At 34.7% G+C, this 17,439-nt stretch overlaps 1 protein-coding gene across 3 annotated transcripts in view; it reads right to left on the bottom strand.

Annotated features, from left to right (window-relative positions):
• Nucleotides 1-1,259: 1,259 nt before the first annotated feature.
• CEPT1 (choline/ethanolamine phosphotransferase 1) overlaps nucleotides 1,260-17,439 on the bottom strand; it is a 37,837-nt gene continuing 21,657 nt past the window's right edge. For 2 of the 3 annotated variants that reach the window (XM_038541003.1, XM_038541004.1), the window contains exons 5-9: nucleotides 10,557-10,641; nucleotides 4,007-4,138; nucleotides 3,183-3,341; nucleotides 2,592-2,717; nucleotides 1,260-2,041 (exon numbers count right to left, since the gene is read on the bottom strand). In XM_038541003.1, coding sequence (XP_038396931.1) covers nucleotides 1,922-2,041; nucleotides 2,592-2,717; nucleotides 3,183-3,341; nucleotides 4,007-4,138; nucleotides 10,557-10,641 — 622 coding nt within the window. In that variant the 3' untranslated portion in view covers nucleotides 1,260-1,921. Of the gene's footprint in view, nucleotides 2,042-2,591; nucleotides 2,718-3,182; nucleotides 3,342-4,006; nucleotides 4,139-10,556; nucleotides 10,642-17,259; nucleotides 17,345-17,439 lie in introns of all 3 variants that reach the window. The other variant, XM_038541005.1, reaches the window with a different exon arrangement.

A 17,439-nucleotide genomic window follows, 5' to 3' on the forward strand; every position in this document is an offset into this window, starting at 1 on the left:
TCTGAAAGTACTTTCTGAGGCCTCATCCCAAACCTACTAATCATCTCTAGAGATAGGACTCAGGAAGCGGTGATTTTTAAAGCTCCTTCAGGTGATTCTGTTATCTTACCAGGTATATGATTTCAAGAAGAGGCAAGGCCAGCTGAGGTTTTCTATAAACATACCCTTGATTTGATGACAACGGTACCAAGAGCTAAGGAAGCACACACCAAATATCTGAGCATTTTCCAGATTCCCTTCATGCTGAAAAAGAGTTGAACATTTCAGTTTACAGCTTTTGCCACCCAAACCTACTATGGTGTAGGAGAGAACATTGGACCAGGATTCAGAAGATACGGGGTCTAGTTTCCATTTGGAAAAGTAACAACTGTGTGTCATTGGTATGCCACTTAGCCTCTCCCAGACCTCAATTCCCACTGTAGGTAACTAACATCTGCTGTGTCTATTGCAATAATCAAGCAAGGCAACAGGTACCAAATAAGTAGAATCATTCTTTTTTTCCTGCTTTGTCCTCAACTGGACCTGCTCTGGCATTTTCCTCTATGTACTTCTCTACCCCAGATGCTGGAGAAGTTGCTAACAAGCAAAAATAAAAAGAGATTTCTTTTTTTTTTTTTTTTTTTTTTAAGAGATTTCTCTTTATTGCTACAGTCGAGCAAAGAAATTGAAGGTTTCACTGTCAAGACTACATGGGGTTAATGCAAGAAACCAGAGTTCTATCAGCTGAGGCAGTGCAGCTACTGTTCACCCAGGATTATGGAAACAGGGTATAAATAAAAATCAATAAGAAGATAGTTTATTTTCTTTAGTTTCTTTTCTGCGGTCCCCCTCCCTTCAGGCAAGTGTACTATCTACATACAATGGAAACAGATCTGGATTATATCTACTAAAGATATCTGGTCCTCATTTCAAACTGTAGTATATTATGGAGCCAGAATAGAAGTACAATTTTTTACTAACTGCTCCAGAGAGGCCTAAACCTCCCTTCTTGAAAATCTAGGGGAAGACATAATCTCAAAGGTAACAAGTACAGCAAAAAAACCTATTGAGAGGGAAAATGAATATAGTTCTGTTTCATTTGATTTCTTATTTTTTAGTTCTATGTTTAAGTAGCTTATACAAAATAGATCGCAGGACACATGACAAAGTGGCTGACTGAATTTCCTTATTTATTAAAGAACAGAAATAAATTTTGCTTAAATTTTAAAAAATGACATTAAAACTCAGTTATCTTTCCACTGAATAAAACAGAAAAAGGCTGGCTTTCAGATCATATATTTATTTAAAAAAATAAAATGGATCAACAAAGTTATCACATTACTCTGCATGCTAACAGGATTTCCCAAACCCATGAGAGATACCATTTCTTGAGCAATAAAAAAATGACTTTCTCAACAATGTAAAGATAGGAAACCTTTCAATCCAAATTCAAGGTCTTTATCACTAATTCCATCTCACAAGCTAGTGGGATATGTCTGTGCCACAAGCTGAGCTCCTTAGTTAAAGAAAGCTTGAGAAGACACTAAACAAGGATGTCACTAAAAGATGATTTGTTAAAATTATAAAGCAACCATTTTTTGGCCTGCAAATATTCTACATTAGAAATCTCCACCACTAGGGATTGGTTCCCCAGGACAATTTTATTCTGAATCCAGGATAATTAAAAACACATGGCAATTTTTCCTGCATGCTTCCTTTGGCCAAATCCTGCATGACAATATGGACAATTACAGGATGGAACTTGAAATTCTCATTCTCACACAGGATAGGTAAGGAGTGCTACCAAGAACAAAGAAAAGTTATACAACATTGATTATTATAAATTATAGTTGTTCTTATACACCCCATTCTCCTTAATATGTTCAGATTCTTTCCTGCAGAAAACATGAGTTTCCTATATAACGACACCAAGTTAACTTCATTAATGATGATTAGAATGAGCCGTAGAGACCTTGATTCTGAAGACATGTATGTGTAGGTGAGACGCAATCTGATTGCAAACACTGACACAGTAGCGGATCAAATCAAAGAAAGAGAAGACCTGGAAAGAAGAGAGACTATTAGATTCTCAGGACCTGCTTAGGCCATACCTAAGCTTCCTGAAAGCAAAGAGGACGGGCTCCTCTGACTTTCTTCCCTTCTTTTCAGATTTGTTTTCAATTCCATATGATTTAACAACTCAATTTCCTCACGGATTTTTCCTTTATGTGAAGGATCAACAAACTCTTTCCGGAGAGACAGTAAATACTTGAGGTTCTGTGGACCATGCCATCTTCATTTCAACTGCTCAACTTTGCCATTGTAGCTTGAAAGCAGCCACAGACAATACATGAATGGCCATGGCTGTGTTCCGATAAAACTTCACTCCTGCTCTACACAGTCAGAAACCTGGAATTTTTGAGCCCCGATGAAGGCAACACGAATAAGAATAATGCAAAAAATGGCTCAAAGATGAAACCACGTGAACTCTTGCCAAGTCCTGTAATTGTGGTTTTTTGGTATGCCAAATCGTTACCATTATATGATCTTTCAGCACTGGCCCACAGAAACAAGAAAACAAATCATAAAATAGGACACGGTATGATACTTACCAGAGCAATCCAAAGTACAATATATTCATCAATAAAGCTGTTAAAATACTGATCCAGAAACAAAAGTGCTGGACCTATGAATGCTGTGTCGAGCAGATGCATTTCACTTTTAGTCATGTGTGCCACCTGCAAATAAAAGAGAAATGGATGTGCAGGCGCTTTCACACTAGAGTAACTGTGAGGTGTACAGTAAATCAATTTTGTGCTCAAATCACTAATTTCAAGAATTATTTAGCAACGCTGGATAAAAAGTTGAATTTCCAAAACTAAAAAACTGACAAGGTGTGTGAGAGTTACACACCAAACAGCCCATGTAGCAGAGCCCCTCAAAGATGCTTTTCATAAAGAGCCTTAATTTGAATGTACAGACTGAGACTGGAAAAGGCAGATAAACTAAAGCACCAAATTAAACTGCAGCAAAAAGAAGAGTTATGGAGATCCACGGAGCTTCTGGTAACCTCAGGTTATAGCTTCACTTGTTGATGGAGGAGAGTGAACTCTAGAACTGGTCAGGAAGCTGTAGAATGAAAACTGGTGCCATAAAATCAAAATGAGATGAATGTAAAAACAAATAAAAACTCTGGGGCTTACCACAAGCTTATTAGTGATTTTAGCAGATACAAAACCGAATGTCAGTATATAAAGACAGGGATGCTTTTCAAAAAGCTGAACTGCTGATTTCTTATAGATCATTGCAGCTAGGGTAATCACCGATCCAATATGGAGAAAAGGAGAGAGGACACTTGTTCCCTGTGCAGAGTAAAGAGAGGGGAGAGATTAATGGCACTCAATATTGTCAGATACTATGTGGATCTGCTGTAAGACAGATCAGCTCAAACTTTTAAGAACCTCATGGTACCTGCCAGGCAGCAGTTCCTATAACTGAATACCAGAACAGCTAATGAAGAAAAGAGCAGCACGGGCTGGTTAGGCAAATTGAGGATTCACTTACATGGCCAGGTTTATTTTACAAAGCAGATCATACTTCTATTTACTTTTACATTTATCTTTATTTATGTATTTGAAAGAGAGCATGAGTGGGGAAGGAGGAGAGGGAGAGGATCCCAAGCAGACTCTGAGTACGGAACCCGATGCAGGGCTCAACTGCGGACCCCCAGGTCATGACCTGAGCCAAAACTAAGAGCCAGATGCTCGACTGACTGAGCCACCCAGGGGTCCCAATCATACTTTAAAAAATATGTATATGTATAAATGTGCTTGTGCCTGTGTGAAAAAAATGCATGTAAGCATATAAACATATGCACATATAGGTAAAACTAAGAAGTTTTGGATATTATTTTTTGTTTAAGCAGAAACTCTAAATTAACAAGTATTTTATACAATTCCAATGAAAGAGCAACTACAAAACCAAGTCTTGGTATAAATAATCGCTGGAAATCTTAAGATGTACTCACTGCTATTGTTGATCCATTTTTTCCAACACCACCTGTGAAGATTACACGGAAGTAATTTGTACAGGAAAATATGGTCCCTGCTACAGTACAAAGTGCAGGAAAAATTTTCATTTGAATATTCAGCACTGGAATCTTTAATGGGTAGAGAGAGAGAACAATTAAAATATATACAAATTAAAATAAGAAAATGTAACACATTTGATTCATACCCCGTATATCCTCCATTCCCTCCAGTTTGGCAAATCCTTAATGAACATTTCCCTCTTTCCATTATAAATAATGTAACCAAGAAAAAAGGTATGTAGAAATTAATCTCACTTCTGACTCCAACCTTTAAAAAAATTACTGATCCAACTTTATTAATTTGTGCCATAAACTAAGTAGAGTTCACCTAATATATTCCAGAAGTCTGGCAACAGTGGAACAGGCTGTCTTCTGGACTTTGTATAAATGAAGTATACTTTGCCTTTTTCTTAATACATTTTTGGAAATCTACCTTTAAGTCTGTAGTTTGTAATTAATTGTTATGATAGAGAAAGCGTGGAGCATTAAAGACTATACATATTTGCAAGTAGATTTTAAAAATCTGCAGATTAGGGAATGGAAGATGAAAGCTGTACTCAGAAGAGCTCCCAACTCCAAACTGTTAGGATTACAAGCAGCTTGAAAATGCAGAGGGCAGCCACGAAGATATTCATATACAGGGCAAAAGAGACATCAAGCACACTGAAGCAGGTACAATTGTGTATCCAAAATTTTAACATGTTAAGTTTCCTCTTCAGAAGAAGCAAATAATATATTTTTATATTGTACCAAAATATGGATTGATTTACCTAAAGTGAGGAGGGTTCAGTGCACTGGGATCATGCATTCAATCTTGCAAGCATGATATCCACCATTTCAAATGAAATATACTTTTTAGAAAATCATTTAAGATTTTCTTCCTCTTTGCATCTCTCATTTTCAAGAAAGCTCACATTTTGTCCAATATGGGTTGAAAATAAAGCAACATAAAGTGATATATTCTATTAATAGAAACAAATGAGTATAGGTACAAAATTCCAGAAGCCCACAGGGTTTAATAGGCATTCAGTTGTTATAATGAAAACGTTTTAATTAGGGCTGTTTATACTTTTTAGGGCCACTATTTCAAAACCAAATAGGAAATGTCACATTTCCTATTTTTTTTTGTACATATAAAACCCAAGTAAAATTGGCACAGACATAAATCTTAATGTTTACATACTCTATTTCTTCAAAACTTTGAAGAACTCAGTTTTACACAACTCTATGACCTCTTGCAAAACTCAGCTCTAAAAAAATTGTAATCTGTTCAAATTTCAAGTTGTACTATGGCAGTCCTTAGTTTTCTAAAATGAAGTAGGTCAACTTAAAAATTAAGCCCAGAACTTTACAGAGCATCCTAAATGGTCTTCTTCCTTCCCTAATTTATTTCTAAACCCAACAGCCCAAATCAAAACTTGTTTACCATCAAGAAGAAAATCAACACCATGGATACTTTGAGCTCCAAAAGATTTTTCTGCTCTAGTTAAAAAAACTAGGGATAGTACAATCTTAATCTAATGCACCTGGCTTAATTTAATATGCTGGCTAGTTTCCTTTTCCCTCCAGAGACAAAAGACCTGTATGGCAAAGGGGAAAAAATACTATACTCCCTCAAGGATTTCAAAAGAAACAAAGCATTAATCCATTACAGGGGTATGCCTGTATTAGGGCCAAGGTTTCGAATGAGTGCCAACTCTGGCATAGCAGTAATCTGTGCCACCACTGAACTGAATAATACCACAACTATAATTAAAATTTGGTGAAAAAGCTTTAGGTAAATGGAAACTGTTGCCTGTTGAAAGAAGAATAAACAGAAACATTAAAAAAAGCCAGGCAAATTAGTAAATGGCTTGGACCACAAAGTAAGTAAGGAAGGTGTCATAAACATTCTTAGGATCCTTTCCACTTCATATAGCAGTATAACTATATACACCAAACCCTAAGCTCTTGATTGTAGGATTTTGTTTGTATTGATTTTTATACTCTCTCTAAAGCCACGAATATTTTAAGTGCTCAATATATACTTGTTGAATAAAGATTAAGATCTCCCTTTCTCTTACTCTTTCTGTAGAATTACTGTCACAGGAGAATATGAAGACACATCTTCCCTCGTATTAAGAAGGAAAAAGGATGTTAGCTACAAGAAAATCTGAGGAAAAGTGAAGGGAAAGCTAGAATGGGAGGAATCCGAAGCCTCACTAGGCAATCCCTGAAAAATCAGTACCAAGTGAACCACCTACAAAAAGCACTAAAATTGTTGCCATTTTTACTCCCACCCAGGATCAAGGAGGGTGGGCACATTCTACCTTTCTTAATCTTTCCCTTTCTGTCCTCCTCCTCTTGGAACTCATCCAAAGCAACCAAGGAGTATCCACTCTACAAAAATAGCAAGAAGGCTGTATTGAAAACACCTTTATCAGAGCTCTGGGTCTTTCAGACTAGGAAAAGAAAGAACTCCCTTGGGTCATGGGGTCTGCTCTACAGCCAGGGGAAAAATCCTCCGGATTCATGCTATCACATTATGCATCTAAATAATATCAGTCCAACATAATTCATTTTAAATAAGGTTAGAGAATTAAAAGCTATATTAAATTCTCAGATTTACCAGATTACAATGGACACGTTTTGGTTCAATAGTTTGGATAATTATAGAATATCAATTATTAATTCGTTAAGATAAGTATTCTTAGGGGAATAAAATGTTCTTAAAGGCTTTACAAATTTTAGCAGAAATATAATGTATCAATTTGAGATACATTGTCTTCAAATACTTTTAGTGTAAGTGATTTCCACCAAAACTTAATATAACTTTCCTACCAAAGTTTAAGGAAAATCACCAGGTATGATTTAAGTATTAGGTACTTCTTCAGTCTTTAAGAATGAGACACAAGTAAGTTACACTACATAGTAAGTCTTTAGTTCTACCTAAGAAATCCTGAAACTTCACCTGTAGTCTTTCATGACTTGTCTTAACTGGATTCCAAAAGTGTCTTATGGTTGAGTACACATTTAATCAACTACTACATTTAAGAGTCAAACATCAGTGAAAGTAAACATGAAGGGATTATATATGGGTCCCTTTCAGAATGATATTCTTCTTAAAAAAAAAAAGTGATATGATAAAAGATAGTTTCGAGACATCCCAAAAGATTATACATTCTTTTGGGGAAACAATACAAAAAGTCAACAATATGGATTGTTGTTTTGTTTCTTGCAATGTATAAACCCATGCACTGACTTTTGTGCATGAAAAAAAAAAAACCCACAAAAAAACAAACAACTAAAACCAAAAACTAATTACAAACTTTGGTAAAAACTTACCTCTGAAGTAAAAAAAAAAGCAAGAAATAGGTGAGCAGCAGATATATATCACTTATCTTTTTGCAAAATAGCTGATCTTCTGGATCAGCTTTATGAAGACATTTGTACTGATTTTATTAACTTAAATTTGCTTCTTAACTATCGTAAAAGCTTTTTAACAAGGATTTGGAAAACAATTTCCATTTTATGCCCTCAACTTCAAAAGAGATGGGAATTTCACAGCTGTGCCTTAAACAGATATCTTTTCTCCATTTTGACACAAAAAATAAGTTAAAGTGTTCCATGTAATCTTTCCTAATGCAATTTGAAACAGCACAAAAAAAGAAATATAGTGGTCTGAGGTCAATTATGAGAATCTGTACTGAGCCTCCAAATACTCCTGGAGAAGTTAGGCCCTTCCCTTTCAGTTTAATGATGGTAACAGTAGGGCCAGTAACACTAAGACAAAGGCCCAAGAATCTGTTTCCCTTTGCAACCTAGCCTATTACTGGAACTGGATTGCTGGGCTGGGGATTCTATTTCAGTCTTGGATCTGAGAGTTCCTAATGTTACTTTTTAAAACATATAGTAAAAAAGGATGATTATATTATCTTAATTATCAATAAAGACAAGACTAAACAGCTGATCCTTTTTTTTTTTTTAAATTTTTATTTTATTTATGGTAGTCAGAGAGAGAGAGAGGCAGAGACATAGGCAGAGTGAGAAGCAGGCTCCATGCACCGGGAGCCCAACGTGGGATTCGATCCCGGGTATCCAGGATCGCGCCCTGGGCCAAAGGCAGGCGCTAAACCGCTGCACCACCCAGGGATCCCCAGCAGATCCTTTTAAAAGAAAAAAAAAATCACTTCTGTTAAGTACATATATATAAATCCTAATAAAAAAGGTAACAAATGTACCTGAGGCAAATTCACTGCCAAGAACCACCTAAAAAAATAAGGATATTTAGGGGCTCATTCAGTTAAGTGTCTAATTCTTGAATTTGGCTCAGGTCACGATCTCAGGGTCATGAGATTGAGCCTGGAGGTGGGCTCTGTGCTGGATGTAGAGCCTGATTGGGATTCTCTCCATTCCCCTCATGTGCACTCTCTCTCTTCCCACCCATTCTATATATATATATAAAAAAAAAGAAAAAAGAAATTAAAAAGAAAAATCCTCCTTCCCTCTGCCTCTTCCCCCCTCACTCATGCATTCTCTCTCTCTTAAAACTTCATAGCCTATAACTTCATTTGCAATCATGCTTTATGTATTTCCATACTGATAAGGATAATCAGGTATATACCTGATACTGACCTTGATTTCCAATGATCAGGTCAGAAATCACAGTTTTTTTGGTTACTGTTTTGGTTACTTTATAGGTAATTTATATATGTTTAAGATACTTAAAACATTTTGGAAGAAGGGAGATTTTGGTATAAAACTCAAAGCCTATAAACATAATAATCAATTTGGTCAAGAGACACAAATATATTTAAGTCAACCTACAAATTGACTCATGAACAACATGAGGATTACGAGCACCCCCCCTCCCTGTCCAGTTGAAAATCTGCATGAACTTTTGATTCCCCCCAAAACTGAACTACTAGTAGCATACTGTTGACCAGAAGCCTTACTGATAACATAGTCAATTAACACATATTTTGGATATGTATCATATACTATATTCTTACAGTAAAGAATGCTAAAGAAAATGATATTGAGAAAATCATGAGGAAGATAAAATACATTTACTCTACTATATCTATAAAAAATTTTTTTTGCATATAAGTGGACCCTTGCAGCTTAAACTTGTGTTGTTCAGGGGTCAAGTGTATATATAAAAATAACTACAACCTACTGAAAAGTAAAAGTAATAAAATTCTCTATATCTATATATCTCTCTATATATCTATATCCATATATCTATCCATAGAGCTCAGATTTCACTAGAATATATCTTAGATTTCACTAAAGACCCTATTGGCTTTTGAGACTAATGTGTAGGAAAGATGTGAATTTGAATGATATTATATACGTGACTGGATAGTTTCAGAATTTTCCTGGTTAACTATGGATTATTTTTATTCCTTTATCTCCTCCTTCCTCATACCCCTATCCTCTTGACAAGGCATTAAACCATCTCTAGTGATGAATACTCAGAAAAGTATGTCAATTATACCTCCTCAAGTATCTAATTTACTATCATAATGGAAAAGATCTTGTTAGGTCAGTTTCCCTTATATTTTAAAATTAACCTGATTTTTAAGAATTGTTTGTTTAGGAGTAGTATCTATTTTGGTAAGATCACATCAAATGAATTGTAAATTCTGAAGGGGTGGTGGTAGTGATCAGCAGTTAACTGGACCAGAGATTACAAACTACCGTGACTCAAATTTGGAAAGAAAAATTCCAACTGTAAGAGCAGCTTTCACTGATACTGCATTTGATACACACTGTTCTAAATGCCTTGCATGTATTACTCATTTAACAAAAAAGAATAATCCTATGAAATAAAAACTGTGACTGTCCTCATTTTACAGAGGAGGAAACTCAGCCAAAGAGAGTTGAACACCACATAATAGGCAGTGGAGCCTACATGGAACTCAGGCAGTCTGTTTCCTAAGTCTTGGTCTGGATATTATACATATTATGATCTCTCTTTCAGAATTTTGTGGGAAAAAAAAAAATTTTGTGTTTATAGGTCAGGTTGAAAATCAAGGTCCTGGCTTGTTAAAACAATTCTATGGCACTGACTTAAATAAGCATTTATTCTGTTTGGGGGCTAGTTTATCTACTACCCCAAATTTGTTATTCAGCTTTAAACATATAATAGAAAAACTAGTAGACTCATATACCTCAGAAAGAGAAAAAAGTCTCATCTTGTCATTGGTTAACTTGCTATACTATCCGTTGTTTCCTCAGATGTAAAATGGAATGACAAATAATAATTCAAACAGCCTTTAAAAACAATAGCCCTGGAATGGACCTAATGTACCACCTAACTCCAAGTACTAAAATTCACCATGCCCCAAAGAGAAGTTTGTGTCCTACCACTGCTGTGGTTTTTCATTTTCAGAAAGAATAAAATAATTTTACACATCACCCTTTAGCTGAATTATCCTGTTTTAGAAAACACAAGCAAAAGACAACATGCATTACATGGGATACACAATGTGAACAAAGTTACCATAGATTGCCAAAAAGGTGGTCCTCCAATCACTGCCAGCAAATGCATGATTATTATGAAGATTTGCACTTCAGTCACATCAATTCTGATTAGGTACAAAAAGCCAAAAAAGCAGAATTACTCAAAACAATTTCAAGTTAATTACTTGCAAGCTTAGCAGCATTCCTCTATCATGCACAATAGAAAAAATCTCAAATATTGAGGAGAGGGGGAAAAGGAGGTGTCAAAAATTTGTTATGAGCAAAATCAAATAAAATCCAGAGGCTTTTAATTTAATTTGATGAATTTCACAGAGCAATAAAAACCCCTCCTTTCCACAAGGAAATTTCTGACTTATTGAGTTGGGCTGAAACTATAGCTTAACCTTTCCCACCAAAAAAACCAAAAACAAAAACAAAAAACCAACAAAAAAACACACATACACACACACAAAAAAAAAAACCAAAAAACCAAAACCAAAACCAAGAAAACTACAAAAACCAAGAAAAAGAAAAAAGGGGCTGGGGTAGGATATGTGTATATTAAATTTTGAGCGTCAAGCAGAGAGGACTGCATTGTACTGCTTATATAATATGAAATCTTGAAATAAGTGTTCTGTATTAGCAAGTGGAGGAAATGGTGAGTTTTTACTGAAGTAACATAAATCACTGAGATCTTACAAAACTTACTGCCCTTTAGTTATATTAATTTAATGTCTTCCACGGTAGGGGTGTGGAAAAAAATTTCAATTCTCAATCAAATTTTTATGTAGGTCAACTACCCTAAGATTTCTAGAAAGAAGAACTGAAAGCAGCCAAGAATTAGTTTTGAGGTTGCTGAAAATGATCTTATAGTCAAGAAAAGACAAACCTGGTATAAAAACAGGGCAGTAGAAATTAGAAGTCTGAAAGTCTGGAAAAAAAGAATATGGACAAAAAGATTGAGGAGCAAAGCACAAACTGGTATTCCTTTCCTTCTACAGACTAGCACTTTGTATAATCTTGAGATTATTATTCTCAGATTATTGGATCCAAAATTAAAATTCTCAGAATTTATCCTATAGATATGCTCACACAAAATGTTTGTACAAGGTTATTTATTACAGCATTATTTATAACAGGAAAAATTTTAAAGTAGCCCTCAGTGAGGGAGCAGTTACAGAAATCCTGGTACTTCCATACAACAGAATATTTGGTAGCTTTTTAAAAAAGTGGGCAGCTCCCTATATAGTGATACAGAAAATAAATATTCTATATTTTGCCAATTAATTACATAACATATTTCTGGAAGGATATATTACAAAGTAAGAACTGTGGTTACCTATTGGACAGGACAGTGTGGGAATGGACAGCTGGGAGATGAGGATGGGAAGGAGACCATACACTGCATACCTTTTTTAAAATGTTAGTTTTAAACAAAGTGAATAATTACTAAGAAGGTAATTTTTAAAAATATTAGTCTATGGAAAATAGATTATCAAAGCAGTAAGGGGATTCAATTCCCAGAGCAGAATGGAGCCCCCATTTCCAAAACTGACACTTAAAACATAATGTGAGATAGGTATGTAAGCCTCACACCCATAATAAATGACTAAGTTGAAACCAGTATCTCACAACTAAAAAACTGAGCTTTGTTTGCTCGAGTGTTTACTGAACAGAAGCTTAAGTTGCAAACATATAGTGATGTAATTATCTTTAAATACACATTTATTGGGGGTAAAAAATGGACTGAATTAGGCTAAAAAGAATCTGTAGAGCTGACCTGATGAGTGGTGTTGCCAATAAGGGGAATTACACTCAGTAGCAGATTCAGGAGACTAAGCAGGTGTCAGAGATGATCGACTCTGTCTTGGGTGGAGGAGGGCAGACATCTTACAACATTTTGCTGGATATATGAAGTAGCCTTCTGGGAGGGGAAGGGCCAGAAGTATAGAATTACAAAATAAAAATGGAGGGAACCTCATGCAATTAATCTTTGTACCTTGGATGAATGTAAAAGAGAATAGGAAACATGAAAGATCTTTACAAAGTCCCAAACTAGGATTCCTAGGTAGTTTTATGGATTAGCTTGTTTGGAAATTTCGGAAGACAGAATTTTCTAAACCATTCAGATACTGTCACTGTATTTAGACCAACAATGCCTTAATGTTAGAGACAGTCCAAAATAACTTACTTACCAGCTGTAGGTAGTTAAGAATATATTTTCCTGTTTGCTTATCTGATTTACAGGAATACTCAGTACTCCTGGATGAGTCTCTCCTGCTCTGAATGAGAACTGCCAATCACCACTCCTGGAGGTGTGGCTCTAATCTTGACTGTCAATGAAAAAGGGTGCAGTAAGAGGCCATCCCCAGAGACAGGAACTGAGCAAGCCAAGAGGACAGGTGGCAGAAGCGATTAACAATGAACAAAAGAGTCAATGATTCTATTTAGAAAAGAGCTGGTTATGTGGCAGTCCACTTTCCCCCCTTTCCACTAAGAAATCTCTTAGCATAAGCTGAATTTACTGTAACATATATTAGGAGGGAGCTCATTTCACTCCTTTTGGCTGGGGAGGAAAGAAAATTATCCAGAAGGAAGAATGTTATATAAAGGCAGGAATCTGGCATTTCTATAGTCAATTCCTCATTATTATTTTCAAAATAACAACATGGGTGATAAAATTCCCAAATGTTGGGATGACTACTTAAAAACTAAAAAACGAAAAATCCTCCATAACCACACCAAAAAAGACATATGGGAAAATAAATCTCTTTTCTACAGCATTAGATTACCATAACATAAAAGTTTCAGAGGGGGAAAATTAGAAGAAAATACACTTAATTTTCTGTAACCATGAAGGTATTTGAATTTCCTGAATGATATTGCTTTAAATAATTTATTTCTACTTTATTTTAGTTTAGGTTATCAAAGTACAAAAGGTATGTTCCTAGTTGCTGTGTACAATCCACTTAAATTACTATAGCAAGCCATCAATAAACAATGTTCTGATGGCTGTCCCAGAAGAAAAATGGAAAAGAAGCAAACCAGTTGTAGAGACTAAGGTTCCTCTTCTGATGGGAAGACTCTAATGTGGCAAAGCAACTTTGAATATTCAATAATAAATCTCCTAACAACATCTCAATGGTCTATTGACTAAGAGGTAAAAAGATCTCAAATTAATATGAGTAATTTTAACTACTAAACAGAGAACAGAAACTCTGTAGCTGGAATGAGAAACTCATGGGGCCTTCATCACAACAGAAAGGCAGCCTAGATCAGTTATTACATCAGAATTACAGGTTTAAAATGTGGCCCGGGTGTAACAACCCCAAACTACCTACGTTAACTAATTACGAAGAAAATTTCTATTTTGAGTTTCATTTTTATTTTTTCCAGTGTTCAGCAAGATACCTAACAAATGCATTTGGTTTGAATTCCAACAGACTAACTGAGGGATGTGAAGGGATTTAACTGACATTCTGTGAAAGCTGGTAAGCATGTTAATCTTTTCCCAGAATGTTTTTATGTCTTTCCACTCTAATATCAGAAATAAGACAAGTTAATCTATTTTTTCTTCCTATGTGTGACATACACATTCAAAGATATATTTGCAGCTATATTTATAACATTTTTTTGTGGTTGTTAAACTACATAGTTTAAAATGTAATTGTGTTATAATTTGGGTTGGCTATTAGCTCGGTTAACACAGAATATGCACTAGGGCTAAATTCACAATGTCCAAAAAACCCAGATTTGTACAACTTGACTTGTGAGCTAGTTATTACTTAAAAAGAATTTTGTTTGAAAAGACATCCACTTAGTGTGTCTGGAATCCTATTCAAGTATTAGAGTGCTATTAACTACTGATTTGCAATTATCTGTAAATGGATCGGAAGTTCTTGGAACTTATAACCACAACTTTTATTATACTAGAAATACCATGGGTGGGGTGAAATCTTGGTAGATTTCAATGAAGACTGGCCTAGAAATTGACCATACAGCCTTCCAATATTTTACTTTTTACCCCTGACAAGCAAACTGGGCATGGCAAGCTAAATGTTAAACATTAACCAGACTGGCAAATGATAACTATGATATTTTATGATCAAGTGGTACATACAAAGTCTAAGCATTTACTTTTGAGATAAGCTGAATTATTTAAAACCGTGTTATCTACCACATGAATGACTATATGGATCTTTCAATTATCTGGAAGACTAAAAACCAAACAATAATAATCTATCCAGTGATTTTTTTGAATAGGAAGACAAAAAAAAAAGCCAAAGGCTAGAACATTTAGTGAGTCCTCTAAGAGGAACTAAAGTTTAGGTCTCATATTTAAGAGGATAGCAGGCCCTTATACCCTTGGAAACAGAAGAATTAGGAGAGTCCTCTCATCTCATTTAGTAACAATCTTGATGGAGTAAAATGAAGGGATCACGGACCTATTCTTCCTCTCAAGCTAGCATAATCAATTCTGGAAGAAATCTGGAAACTGCTTGGAATTACTAACACAGGTCTTAAAATTAATATGATAAGAGTGGTAACAAACACTTAACTATATGCCAGGCACTATAGTTAGCACTTTACATTTGACTATTAATCTTTGCAACTATCCTAGGAGGTAGGAACTATTGCCACCATTTTATAGATGAGGAAATTCAGTTAGATAGGTTAATTGACTTTTCCACGGTTACAGAAATACATGGCAGAGCCTCGAAAGAAATTGGAAGCGTTGTACCTACACAGTACTAAAAATCTTTAGTTTTGTGATCAACTGGGGTAAAAACTCCTAAGTTTTTAACTTGTTATTACTAAGGAGCCCACACAGGATGACGCTTCTTGTATTCTAACACACCTTTCCTTAAAATGGTAGAAAACAACAGGCAATAGCATAGGAAGTTCAGATGCTAATAAGTTAAATTAACTGGAAACAAAATATAATGAACAACTATTTCTTAAGCTTATTTTCCCCCTGAACTTTATAAAAAAAAGGAAGACCCACAAAGAAACATATGACAGTCTCATTTCAGTGATAAAATTGGTTAAAAGCAACAAATATTAGAAGCAAAAGAAAATCTCTGCAAGTTAGCAACTGATAAAATAATGTATTTCCAAAAGATTTTTCAGGATGTTAAATTTAAAATGCATGAGTTTCTAGAAACATTTTAATAGAAAAGTCTTCATAAGTACAGGTACTTTGTTATCATAGACAAGGTGAAAGTAAGTATATCCTGACTATTTTCACTAAGAACACTGAGAGAAAAGACCTTCGGTGAGTGTAATAACAACATAAAAAGCCAATAAAAATTATAAATCTAGACAACTGCAGGGAGCATCAAGTTTCAGGTCTTTGAGGAAAGTACCAGAAGACAGGTTATGGGTAGGGTGGTGCTAAAAAGATGCTACATTCTGAACTATGCACATTATTCTACCATAGGAAGGACTCCCACAAATAATTATGCAAACACATTATAAATTCAAATGAAAATGGCTCTCGTTTTGCTTCTATATAATGCCTATAGTATTTCTCAATATTTTCCAAATTCTAAGCTTATTCTGAAAAAAAAAGAAAGAAAAAAAGATGTAGACTATCCCTCACTATTAATCTGTCCCCAAAGATGTCACTTCTGCCACTGAATAAATGGATTTACAATGCTGCAAGATATCTTTCAGAAAGAACTTTGCTACCAGACTTATTATTTCTATCACATTACTGAAACATTTTAAAGCATGGAGATTCAATATAGAAAACCTAATGCAGCCTTGTATTGCTAGAATGATCTGTTATGTGTCTATATGAACAGTTCCCCAACACTCCATAAACTACAAAAAAAATGGAATTTAAACTATTTTTCTTGTGAATAAATCTTTCATACTAAAGTGTGAAGGATTCTGGACTATTCTACTGGGAAACCATTTTCTAACAAATCTTTTTGAACTTTTAAAAGTCATTAAGGTCAAAATTATAATTCTAATGTGAGAGGAAAAAGGTATTATTTATTATTTACTTTTAAAAGTATTAAGGTCAAAATTATAATTCTCATGTGAGAGGAAAAAGGTACTAAGGAAATATGTATTTTATTAAAAACAAACCAAATCTGAAAAAGGAGAGTATTCAAAAGATAGCTATAGTAACATGAAAAGCAAAGGATACTTAGTTTTAAAAGCACAACTAAGAGAAGAAAACAATAAACAATACAAATAGGAATGAGAATAGCTTCAAGGATTAATTTTTTAAAAAACCAAGGTCATTGAAAACAGAAGCAGAAGTGGTACTAGACTGCTTAAACAATATTCTACAGGAGTTAAGAGAATACATAGAACCTTTCCTACATTACTATTAAGAGTCCTCTCAACTTACTTGTCTACAGGGAAACTGCTTGCTTTATTGTTTTCAAAATATAAATACCAAAAAAAAAAAAAATCTAGTTAATGGTGGAAAGGTATTTGTTTTAAAAATATTACATAGAGCAAAAATGGTATTAGGTATAGTACGTGAGAGAGATCACTGTTTTTAGCATCAAATCACTAGAAATATTATTTTAAAAAAATTTTAATAGGGTGGATTTTTATTGCCCTATATATATTTAAATGGTTTTCTATTAACCTGTTTGTCTGTGAAATACCACCAGAAGACTTTTTATTTTTTGTAGTTTAATTACTCTGTGCATGACAAAGGTGCTGTCTTTATCAAGTTCACGCCACTGTTCATCGGACAGCATGAATATTCTAGCAGTTACCGTGAAGTTCCAGAACCAAGGTCCCAGGGTTCCTGTGAGAAGCTGGCATATTATAATTATGATCTGGGACTCTGTAACATCGAATCTATGCATAAGGAAACAAACATTTCAAAATAACTTTACTCAGAGCTTTTGCCAAAGAGCCTTATAGGTAGCAAAAACAGATTTAAAAGGTAGCAT

This window comes from Canis lupus, chromosome 6 (genome assembly GCF_011100685.1).
Source record: "Canis lupus familiaris isolate Mischka breed German Shepherd chromosome 6, alternate assembly UU_Cfam_GSD_1.0, whole genome shotgun sequence".
Lineage (NCBI taxonomy): Eukaryota > Metazoa > Chordata > Mammalia > Carnivora > Canidae > Canis > Canis lupus.